We start from the raw sequence: 12,969 nt of genomic DNA on the forward strand, positions 1-12,969 counted from the left end.
TTCAGGTGTCTGCAATCCGATAGCTGCCAACCTCTCTGGTTTTTCTGGACTTAGCTGGTATTTTGTTTTTTCCTCCTTCGGTGACTCATCATAACAAAAATCAGCCTTGGGTTCTTCTAAGCTGCTGACGAACACTGTGAAGATAAAAATGGTGGAGGCCCACAAAAAGGAGAAGGCTATGAAAAGATAACAAATGACTTTTATGTTGCCCTTTCCTCAGTTAAAAATGTAATTAAGAAATAGCAGTTAACCGAAACGGTAGAAGTCAAGATAAGGTCTGGAAGACCAGCTGCTCGTATTATTGCTAGAGAGGCGAATCGGAACCCCTGCTTGACTGCAAAAGACCTTCAGAAAGGTTTAGCAGGCTCTGGCATTGTGGTACATTGTTCTACTGTTCAGAGATACCGCACAAATATGGAATTCATGGAAGAATCATCGAAATAAAACCTCTCCTGCGTCCTCACCATAATATTCAGAGCATCAGAAGTATGCAAAAGAACATCTAAACAAGCCTCATGCGTTTTCTAAACCAGTCACTTGAACCGATGAGGTTAAAGTAGAAATATGTAAAGAAGGGGCTGACAGCACTCACAAAGTTGGGACGCACGTTCCTAATCCAAGGAACCCACTTGGAAATGGTAGCAATCCAGAAAAGATGAGAACAGCGTCCAATCCAGGTGTAATAGTAGAAAAGAGCTTTATTCTGCCATAATAAAATACGACTTCGACCAACAATAGGTCTTTGTCAAGTATGAGGTTAAAGTAGAACTCTTTGGCCACAATGATAGGTATGTGTAGAGAATAAAAGGGCACAGACTTCCAGGAAAAGAACATCTCACTGACCATTAAGCATGGGGGTGGATCAATCATGCTTTGATGTTTTGTGGTAGCCAATGGCACGGGGAAACATTCCACAGGTAGAGGGAAGAATGGATTCAATGAAATTTCAACAAATTCTTGATGCAAACATAACACCATCTGTAGAAAAGGTGATGTTGAAAAGAGGATGGCTTCTACACATGGGTAATGATCCTAAACACACCAAAATCCGCAGTAGATTACCTCAAAAAAAGGCGCCACCTGACGGTTTTACAATGGTCATCACAGTCCACTGATTGGATCATAATTGAAAATCTGTGGCTAGACCTCAAAATAGCAGTGTATGCAAGATGACCAAGAAATCTCACAGAACTGGAAGAATTTTGCAAGGAAGAATCCCCCAAACAAGAATAGAAATACACTTGTAATTTTATCTTCAAATTGCTCAACAGTTCACAATACCAATAATTTTGACCAGGGGTGAGCAAACTTTTGCATGCCACTATATACACCACCAAAGCCCCTCTTTGAAAAAGTGACCATAAGAAACGTATATAATGTGTAATGTGAGAAATGAATATGTAAAGAAGTAAGAACCACAGTAAAAATGCATGCTAAAAAACAAACTTCAGAAAATATTTTAAATCTATAGTCTGATCTAATGGAATAAAAGTGTTTAAAAGTCCTCAAATTTTCTCTTTGGCTCTTTTTCCTAATATGATCCTCCCCTCTGCAAATGGGTGTCACCGACTCGATATCATAGAGTTTGCTGCCTCTCTGATCTTGGTGGTACATACTTTTTATTACTTTTTATAATGCACCCATTCACTTTGATGTGCCCAACATAAAGCAGAACACAAGGGCACTCCAGGATATAAATGGCTCCCTTTGTTATTACAAGCAATGAGCTCATGAAATTTATATTTGTCTTTATTATTACTGTCCAAAAAACCACGTTAAATATTTTTATTACTCCTATGTCCGACCTCCCCACATGCTTTCCAGCTGAGTCAAGGAAAAAAAGCCTTTCCCTAAAGGCAACGATGGATCCTTAGATTTGATGCAATTGTGAGGGAGAGAACCGTCAAGATTCTTGGATCGCCAATAATTTGAGGTTGATCAGAACTGACCACAATATCCGTATTTTGTTTCAAGAGGTGCCAATGTTTTGCTATAATATTTTTAATCATATGCACATCTGTGCAATAATTAGTAAATGAATGGATTTGTTTTTGCCTATTATTAAGATCACTTTTCAAGAATGTCACGGCTAAATCCTCATTTTGTATTTTACATAGGAATTGGCGTTCTCCATGTTATTTTTTTTTTTTTTTTCAAACCTATCTTTAATGATTACCATAGTTTTTGTGAAATAAAATAGTCATTATTGGGAGCATTTCTTTTTACTTGTTTAAATTATCCCATGGAATTTTTTTTTAATCATTGGACTATGGTGGCAGCTAGAGAAGTCTATATTTCTGTTACCATCAGTTGGTTTGCAGTAATTATAAGTTATGCTTTCCCCACCCATAACAAAAAATCTCTTGGTCTAAAATTTGCACTAATTGCGGTATATTCATGAGTAAAGTTGACATTTGTTATTATTCATATACTGTACAAAAACATCCAATTTTGAGAACTCCCCCTAACATAATATAAAAAAAGTTCATCATCAAAGTACCTTTTAAATAGCCTAATTTTTTTTAATTTGTTTTATTTTCAAAATTTATGATGGACTTTCCAGTCCCAGACCACAAGGTACAAATTTGCATAACACCAGGGTGTGAATTTCGCACCCATCGCTGCACCCATGGTCTGAAGGAAGTCATGTCCATTATTGCAAAAATAGTTATGATTCATACAAAAATCAATCAAATTAATAATAAAGCTTGCTTGTTACAAAAGCCAGATCGCCATTACCATCCGAAATGTGTTACGTGGCTTGCAAGCATAAATTGTGCTAGTGTAAAGGGGATCATATGTCTCGGGTTCAAAAAAGAGTGTTTGCATTAATTATCATTTAGTATTTTGATTCGATGTTGTGAATCTTTCAATTACAGTATGTTGATTACCTATCAATATAGTCTGATACATGGTGGTCAGGGAGGAAGTTCCATCTAAAATTGGTCAACCTGTAGGATATTTCTTATCTACAGCTCTGGCAAAAATTAAGAGACCACTTTCAAATGTTCAGTTTGTCTGATTTTTCTCTTTATAGGTATATTTTTGAGTAAAATGTAAATTTTTCTTTTAGTCTATAAACTTCTTAAAACATGTTTCCGAATTTCCAAGCAATACATTTTGTATTTTTTTTCTGACAAAGAAAAATGGTCACAATTAAAATGCAGTGCTTTCAGACCTCAAATAATGCTAAGAAAACAAGTTCATAATCACTTGGAAACAACAATACTAATGTTTTAACTCTGGAAGAGTTCAGAAATCCATATTTTGTGGAATAACCATGATTTTTAATCACAGCTTTCATGCGTCTTGGCATGCTTGCCACCAGTCTTTCACTCTGCTTCTGGCACAAAAATGTAAGCAGTTCTTCTTTGTTTGATGGCTTGTGACTATCCATCATCCTCTTGATTACATTCCAGAGGTTTCCCATGGGGCTCAGGTCTGAAGATTGGGCTGCTCATGACAGGGTTTTGATGTGGTGGTCTCTTAATTTTTGCCAGAGCTGTTTATGAATTTTGATAAATGGTATATTGCCTTCATTTTTGGACAGTATATTAACATACTTAAAAGGGTTGTCCGGGACATTTATATTAATGGCTTATTTTTAGTATAGTTTTTATATATCTAATCGTTGAGAGCCGGCACACCCTCCACCAATCTGTTGTTCCCGGTGCGGGCTGTAGCACCGTCACTTTTGAACATCCACATAAATGGTGTATTTGTCAGAGTAACAAGAGTCTTTGGTTTATACCAGATACCTACTTTGACAAATACACCATTTATGTGGATGTTCAAAAGTGACGGTGCTGCAGCCCGCATCGGGAACACCACGTTTATCTCTAGGTCTTTTTCCCCCTCTGTTTTTCTACTCTCACTTCCTTTATATTGGAGTATTTTTTGAATTGTTCTCCCATTGTGAAGCGGTTGGAGTTTTGACATTGATTCCCCATAATTTGATGGGAAATTCATTTGCATAAAAATTGTCATATCATTTTCTGGTGAAAACACCTTGATAAATCAGGCCCAAAGTTTCCTAGAATGTTCTAAAACTTCTTGTTTCTTCCGTGTCTATAGGAAATCGAGAAACCACTACATAAATAAGGCATGCACTGTGATTATTTTAATAGAACACATAAATATTGCAGTGTAGATTTTCCCTTTGTCCATGTGTTATCTGCAGTAACCATGGGAGTAGTTCAGTGTCCAGATGAGTAGTAGATCAGATCTTTTGATCTTTTCCTTTCTACCAGCACAATTTAGCAACTGAATTTAATTCACGGATCCTCCGCCATTCCACAGACTAGGTCCCCACACCTTCTCTTCTAGACTGGTCGTCACCTCAGTGTCACACGCTTTTACTTGTTTATTTTACAATTAGCCCATATGTTTGTTATAAACAAGGGGTGGAATACTTATTTAAAGAGAATCTGTTAATGTTTTTACTGAACACACCATGATGTGGGGGCAGAGAGCCTGATTCCAGTGATGTATCAGTTACTGGTCTGCTTGGTGCAGTTCTGAGAGAATTTCTGTTTTCCCTGCTGTAGATGTAGCCGTGGTCAGAATACTGAGCTGTGTATAACCCCACCCTCACCACTGATTGGCAGTGTCCTGTGTACATTGTCAGCAAGCTGCTATTCATTGGTGGGTGCGGGGTTACATCAGTAAGGGTACCGTTACACTTAGCGATGCACCAGCGATCCCGACAACGATATGGATCGCTGGTGCATTGCTAGGTGGTCGCTAGTGAGCTGCCACACAGGCAGATCTCACCAGCGACATAGCAGAGGTCGGGGGTCGCTACTTACCTGTCAGACACGGCGATCCTGACGTCCTCCCGCCCGCGTCCACGCGTCGCTCGTCGGCGCCACAGTAAGTCCAGCAGGAAGTGCCCGACGAGAAATGATCCAGGACCTTCTCGCGCGACCAGCGATAATCAGCGGGGGAGCCGGTCGGAGGTAAGTATCACATGTAGCAATATCGCTGCTACGTCACAAAATCGGTGACTTTACAGCGATATTGCTAGCGATATCGCAGTGTGTAACGGGGGCTTTAGCTTGACTAGCTTGCACGTGTTACCTAGTCCAGGCAGTGATAATCTCCTGCTGATAAAACATTGATTTTATTGAAACTACAGCACACAGCCTAGTAAGTGACACATTGCTGGATTGCCCCTGCATTATGACCTGCTGAGAGATTCCCTTTATTATATAACTAGATGTCAGTTTGCCTTTAGACCATTCATAAGTGGAATAGCATACTTTTAATGACTCTCCTTATACTTTTTTTCTAGTTATTTGAGGCAGGATGAGCGCTTCATTAATCAGATTTTCCACTCACTTTTCCTCTTTTAGTCCTATCTATTCTTACCATAGTCTGATCTAATTTAGTAGATATTTTAATCAAGTCTTGTGTTTTTCTTTCCTCCTCCGCTTTACATTGTGTATTTGCTTTTCAGCTTCCAAAGTTTTGAACAACTGTCAGGTCAGCCCGTATGTTCCCACATTACAGTGTAGTCGCAGAGGAGATGGAAGTGCAATCTGTTTGATTATCTACGGATCCTGAGTCTTCCCACACTCTGTGTCCCACGTTTCCTAATACACTGCTGACATATGAATGTTCTCATTGTCACAGTGTGCAACCAGAGCGTTCCACGCCGCATTGCACTCGTAGGACGTTACTGGAAATATCCCTGTGACTTATCGATCGCTACTGGTTCTGCGGGGAGTCTTGTAGCCCATCAATGCCAAATTATACGTCCCTTATGTTTTGTAATCATTATTTGGTTAGTTGCTTAAAAAAATGCAAAGTGAGCCTCTACCTTTCACTACTCTGAGTATAGTAGATTTATCATAGCCATACGCTTCTTCTCCTGACATCACGCCAGCCTTTCTAGAAAACACCGGCGATTGTCTAAACGCTGTGTCTAATATCATGTCCTCACTATATCTGAAACTGAACCTGTCAAAGACTGAACTCCTGGTGTTTCCTCCCTCTACTAATGTACCTATACCCGACATTGCCATTTCTGTGTGTGGTTCCACTATTACTCCCCAGCAACAGGCCCGCTGTCTTGGGGTCATACTTGATTCCGAGCTTTCCTTTGCCCCCCACATTCGATCACTGGCTCGCTCTTGTCATCTGCACCTCAAAAACATTTCTAGAATTCGACCTTTTCTTACCTTTGACTCTGCAAAAACTCTTACTGTTTCTCTTATTCATTCTCGTCTCGACTATTGTAACTCTCTTCTAATCGGTCTCCCTCTTACCAAACTCTCCCCTCTCCAATCTGTCTTGAATGCTGCAGCCAGGATCATATTCCTCACCAATCGTTACACCGATGCCTCTACCTTGTGCCAGTCATTACACTGGCTACCCATCCACTCCAGAATTCAGTATAAACTTATTACCCTCACTCACAAAGCCCTCCATGATTCAGCACCACCCTACATCTCCTCCCTTGTTTCAGTATACCACCCTACCCGCGCCCTCCGTTCTGCTGATGACCTGAGGTTAGCATCCTCAATAGTCAGAACCTCCCACTCCCGTCTCCAAGACTTTACACGTGCCGCGCCAATTCTTTGGAATGCACTTCCCAGGTCAATACGATTAGTCCCCAATCCCCACAATTTTAAGCGTGTCCTGAAAACGCATTTATTCAGACTGGCCTACCGCCTCAACACATTAACCTAATCTGTCCCTGTGTGGCAGAGCCAAAAGTTTTACCATAACCAGGTTCCCCGCATCATTCTCCCACATGCTTTATGCATCCATTAGCCCTCTGTGTCCGTACTGTCACACACCTAACATTATGGCTGGTCCATACAATCAGGGCAACTGTTACCACCCACCTTTCGTGTCTCCCTCTTTCCTCATAGACTGTAAGCTTGCGAGCAGGGCCCTCTTTCCTCTTGGTATTTGTTATAATCTACTGTATGTGATTATTGTTATGCTGTAATGTCTATTGTCTGTACAAATCCCCTCTGAAATGTAAAGTGCTGCGGAATATGTCGGCGCTATAAAAATAAAATTTATTATTATTATTATTATTATTATTATTATTATTATTATTATAGCCATGTCTTGTGGAGGCCAATTTCATCCCAACATATAACTGCAATCAGAGATCTTGATAACTGTGAGAAATTAATGTAGATAGTATATAGGAAAGTTAGTTAACATTTTACTATTCAAAAATTAGTATTTGCTAAAATTTTAGTGCCACTTAAAGGAAATCTGTCAGCAGGCTTTTTCTATGCAATCTGACAGCAGCATGAAGTAGGGACAGAGACCTTGAATCCAGTGACGTACAGTGGCTTGCGAAGGTATTCATTCCATTGGCATTTTTCTTATTTTGCTACCTTACAACCTGGAACCTCCTTTTTTTGGCAATTACAGCTGCAGTCACTTTGGATAAGTCTCTATGAGCTTTCAACATCTTTCCAACAGGATTTTTCCCTATTCCTCAAGGTAAAACTTCTCCATCTCCTTCAAGTTAGAAGGTTTCCACTGGTGAACAGCAACCTTCAAGTCTGACCACAGATTCTCAATTGGATTAAGGTGTGAGCATTGACTAGGTCAGTTCAAAAGATTTACACTTTTCTCCTTAAACCGCTCGAGAGTTAATTTAGCAGTAAGCTTGTTGGAAAGTGAACCTTCTTCCTAGTCTCAACTCACTGACAGACTGAAACAGGTTTTGCTCAAGAATATCCCTGTATTTCACACCATCCATCTTCCCCTTGACTAAGATGTTTTTTCCTGTCCCTGCTGCTGAAAAAAAATCCCCACAGCATGATGCTGCCATCACCATGTTTCACTGTGGGGATGGTGTTCTTGGGATGATGAGCTGTGTTTGTTTGGCACCAGACATAGTTTACCTTGGTGGCCAAAAAGTAAAATTGTGGTCTCATCTGACCACAGCACCTTCCTCCATATATTTGGGGAGTCTCGCACTTCGTTTGGCAAACTCAAAACGAGTTTTACAATTTTTGTGTGTGAGTAGAGGCTTTTTTCTGCCCATTCTTTCTTATAGGCCAGCTCTATGGAGTGTATGGCTTATTGTTGTCATATGGACAGATTCTCCAGTCTCTGCTTGAGAGTTCTACATCCTTCAGGGTCACCTTTGGTCTCTGTGCGGCCTCTATGATTAATGCCCTCCTTGCCCGGTTAAGAGTTTTGATGGGCGGCCCTTTCTTGGCAGGTTTGTTGTAGTACCATGGTCTTTCCGTTTGATGATAATGGATTTGATGGTGCTCCGGGGATCATCAGAGGTTGGGATATTTTTTTATAACCCAACCCTGACTTGCACTTTTCAACAACTTTGTCTCTGACTTGTTTGGTGAACTCCTTGGTCTTCATGGTGTTTGGATAGTGGTGCCTCTTACTTAATGGTATTGCTGCCTCTGTGCCCTTTCAGAAAAGGTGTGTATATACTGACACCATGTGACACTTAGATTGTACACAGGTGGGCTTGCCTTTCACTAATCATGTGACTTATGAAGAGATTTGCTTGCACCAGAAATTTTTAAGGACTACGTAGCAAAAGGGCTGAATACATGTGCACATGCCAATTTTTAGTTATTTGATCCCATAAATTTAATTTATGCCCCTATTTTTCTTGCTTCACTTCACCAACTTGGACTATTTAGTGCTGATGCCCACAAATCGTTTTACAATAATATTTTAACATCGGTTGTAATGTAACAAAATCCGTAAAAAGCCAAGGGAGTGAATGCTATCGAAACCACTGTATCATTTGGTTTACTGGGTGCAGCAGTTATGATGGACTCAGTTTTACCTACTGCAGATCTAGCAGAACTCAGGTGTGTATAACCCCATCCACACTACAGTTTTCTGTGTATATAATATAGTGACGGAAAGCTGCTAGTCAGTGTGGGGGTGTGGTTGGACTAGAAGGCACAAAGACAGTTGTCCTGTACTTATAATCTCTTGCTGATAAAACACTGATTTTTAAGAAACTGTAAAATACAGCCTAGTAAGTGATATATCACTGGAATCAGGGTCTCTGCGCCTACATTACGGTGCTCTCAAATTACATAGCAAAAACTTGATGACAGATTCCCTTTTAAAGAGGTTGTCACGTCTTAAATAGATAAAATTGGAAAGTGCTAGGAAAAATAAGCAATTTTACAACTTTCCTCTTAGAAATTCTCTCTTTTCTCAAGAACAGAAGGATTTTTAATTTTGTGTGCTGCTTGTTGCCTATGTTTCTGGTCACCTCTGCAGCCTGTCAGCAGTGGCCGGTCTCTCTCAGGCTTCGGCTAGCTCTGCTCTGAAGCTGGCTGCATGTACAGCTTGATCCTGTCCGCTTCTCTGTGCTCGATGCTGCAGAGTTATAGCTGCCTCTGCTTGCATCATCGGAGAACGAACCGTTCGGCCAAGCGGTACACCCGTCCTGTCAATCGGTAGTGCACCCCTACTGTCAAGTTGGAGGTCGGGAGGCAGAGGGATGTGGTCAGGGGGTAGCAGTGCATTTTATTTTGAATTTCAAGAATTCCTAATTTAAAGCTAATTCTAAAATTATTCTAAAATTGACATTGAAATAATAATAATGTGTTTTAAGTATTTTAATTAAGTCAAAATCTTGAAAGCAAAAAAAAAAATAAAAATTAATGTGCATCTTTATTTAACCCAATCATCTCCAGTTAAATGCAATGTTTCGTTTTGTTAAGTGCTACCAGCGGTTTTTACTGCCACCTAGAAATACAAGCATAAAATGCTGCTAAAATATTATAACAAGCACAGCAGCACAAACTAAAATGCTTTCACATGTGGATCCAGGCCATGAAATAAATGATGTAAATTTACATATCTTTGCAATAGATTGTCTTAATGCTTTGTATAAAGCCTCGTCATAAGTGTGTTACCCGGAAGCAACCCAATAAAAGCATTCATATGCCGGCTGGCTGAGTAAGTGACACTCTGTGCCAGTGCTATGAGTAGGAACGTGACGGGGGTAGAGATCAGGTATGCCTGCTTTTATATTTTTTTCAGCTCTGACACATCTATTTCCGTGCCCCGCACAGGTAGCATGATCATGTCCACAGAGGGCCTGGGCTGTGACAGTGTGTTCTGCGTGGGAGAAGACAAACATTACCGGATAAGCCGCAGCTTGGTGAAATCGGCAGAAGGATGCACCGTGCCCCTGACCAGGGTAAAGTGCCTGGTTTCTATGACTACACCACATGACATTAGGCTTCATGGATCATCAGTCACTCCTGCCTTTGTGGAATTTGACACTTCTCTGGAAGGCTTCGGGTAATGTCTTTTTTTTTTTTTTTTTTTTTTTTAATAGTCTTTAGTTTGTTATATCATCCCATATCTACAATAATTAAATCGGATCGTTCACGTTAGTGTCTTTTAATGTAATTTTCCTGTTTTAGTTGACTGAGATATGATCATATCAATATAGGATCAAAAGTACACTTTTTCTTAAAAGGAATCTGTAATCAGACATTGCTCCCCCATCTAAAAGTAGCATACTGTTAGGAGCAGATACCCTGATTCCAGCGATGTATCACTTACTGGGCTGCTTGCTACATTTGTGTTTTCTCGGCTGCAGATCTTACAGTCCTCAGAATTCTGAGCTCTGTGTAACCCCGCCCACACCCCTGATTGGCAGCTTACTGTGTGCACTGTGCATAGGCAGAAAACTGCCAATCAGTGGTGGGGATGTGGTTGGACTGTCTGGCAGCAGCTTTACCAGACCTAGTGATAATCTCCTGCTGATAAAACAGTGATTTTTATCAAAACTACACCAAGCAGGCAGCCCAGTAAGTGACACATCTTTGGAAGCAGGGTTTCTCTACATTATGCCGCTCTCAGATTTGGTGACAACAGTTTCTTTAAAGCCATCACCAGAAAATTATCTGATGTTTAAGTCAGGTTTTTGCGTTAAATGTATTTTTTAAATATTTTTGGCAAAGTTCTTTCATATCACAATTTATGTGAAAAATAAAAATTAGGAATTTTCTAATTTTTCCATTGGTCTATGGGGCTTATTTAGACTCTAGCTTCATTTCATTTTCAGGACATGCATATGTACATTAGCCACAATAAATGGTCATGGTGAAGGGAATGAGAGCAGGGTCAGGTGTGACATTACCTACCATGACTTGTGGATCCTGTGTTATCAGCTGTGTATAGAGGTGGGACTTTACATTATCAAAGGATAAGAAGTATAAAGGGCCTGTCACCCTAAGCAATATCGCTAGCAATATCGCTGTAACGTCACTGGTTTTTGTGACGTTATAGCGATATTGCTAGCGATATCGCTATGTCTGACACTTACCTCCGACCGGCTCCCCCGCTGGTTATCGCTGATCGCGCGAGAACGTCCTGGGCTGTTTCTCGTCGTCCGCTTCCTCTGGCGCCGACGAGCGACGCGTGGACGCGGGCGGGAGGACGCAGGATCGCCTCGTCTGACAGGTAAGTAGCGACCCCTGCTATGTCGCTGGTGAGATCTGCCTGTGTGGCAGCTCACTAGCGACCACTTAGCGATGCACCAGCGATCCTGACCGCGTCATATCGCTGGTCGGGATCGCTGGTGCATCGCTAAGTGTGACAGTACCTATAGTGCAAGAAAACTCACAAGATTAAAAATTTTCTGTTGTATTTTTTTAACGGCTTCCCGTCACAGCACTTCCTAAATATGTCTTGTAGAACTTGCCTTTTACCATTAAGACATAATTCTCCCCAGAATAACGCACCTTAGAGTTGGAAAGGAAAGCAATAGTAAATCAGTACACTTAAAAGTCTTTTCTCCCCTGTTCAATGTTCTGTCTATTAGACCTCACCAAAGTTGTAGACTGTGTCTACTTGTGAGGCAGTGAGGGGGATCATATGCAAGGGTCGATGTGTCCCCCAGGATGCGGACAGAGTCCTATTACAACCGCTGGAGTGCCTTGTGTTCACAGCAGTATGCCTGTGAGTCACAAGACAACATAAAAAGAAAGAATGGACTTGGTCCAAGTAGTGAATCAGTTGGATTTTTAGGAAAACCCGTTAAGAGGTTTTAATTGTAGAGGGATTTGCAGGTTTGGTAGTGTGGAGGATCTCTCTCTTCACTACGGGTTTTGGAAGTGGCTCTATGGCCACGATTCCATTTAAATCTGTCAGTTTTGCCTTGGGTGGGTCAGTGTTGGAGTTTGCAAGCTGCAGAGCAGGAGGCTCTGTGCAGCCCATGTCTGTGTGCAGCTAACACAGAGACAGGGACTTCTAGGCGGCTGACGCACCCAAAAGACACAGCGGTACCATTGTCCACGGCAACGGGTTTTGAGTTCCAGACTGTGTCTGTGGAAACCCAGGTGCGATCCTGAGGACATCACTCCTATGTGTGAGTTCTGAAAATAAAGACTTTGTTTATGTTGAACTTTTTGTGGTCCCTGCCTATCTGTCGCACTGCACCAACCCTGCTGCACTACACTGCCCTACAACAGGCAGGCCATTTCCTTGATTAATTTTCTATGTGCTTTCCATAATGGAACCAATACATCAGATACAGTGTAGGAGGAAACCCTACATAGTAATAATGTGGAGCCCTTTCGCCCCCTGAATCCAAACAGTTTATATGGTCGTGAATGATAATGTTATCCCCATCTTTCTCTCTCACCCACGACAGCACCACGGAGTTAGGGGATCCGCCCTTCAGGGACAAGAACCTACAGATAAAAAGGGCGGTACCTCTCCTCCTCCTTCAGTTGGGTTACTGTCCCTGACGGGGGGGACCCACAGTACGGCATACCTGTGTATTAAAGGAAGAGTCCGGATCCGGGGCCGGCTTGTCCGGTCTTCGGCAGCGGGGAGGCCCCTGTCGCGGCAGGAATGGTGCCCAAAGCTGCCACCGCTGGGGCCGATGCGGTCTGCCGGGTGAGCAGGGGGAGACGCCGGAGTCGCCGCTCCAGAAAGGAGATTGAGGCTCATGGGGACCCGGTGGAAGCGCGGGCAGCG

The 12,969-nt window shown here is 41.7% G+C and overlaps 1 protein-coding gene across 6 annotated transcripts in view; it reads left to right on the forward strand.

The window, feature by feature from the left end:
• The window catches only part of WDFY3 (WD repeat and FYVE domain containing 3), a 436,497-nt gene that overhangs the window by 240,841 nt on the left and 182,687 nt on the right, over positions 1-12,969 (forward strand). For all 6 annotated transcript variants that reach the window (XM_073541724.1, XM_073541677.1, XM_073541696.1 and 3 more), the window contains one exon: positions 10,047-10,278. In XM_073541724.1, the coding sequence (XP_073397825.1) occupies positions 10,047-10,278 (232 nt within the window). The remainder of the gene's footprint in view (positions 1-10,046; positions 10,279-12,969) is intronic.

This window comes from Dendrobates tinctorius, unplaced genomic scaffold (assembly GCF_039654945.1).
Source record: "Dendrobates tinctorius isolate UK_male_01 unplaced genomic scaffold, ASM3965494v1 ptg000011l, whole genome shotgun sequence".
Lineage (NCBI taxonomy): Eukaryota > Metazoa > Chordata > Amphibia > Anura > Dendrobatidae > Dendrobates > Dendrobates tinctorius.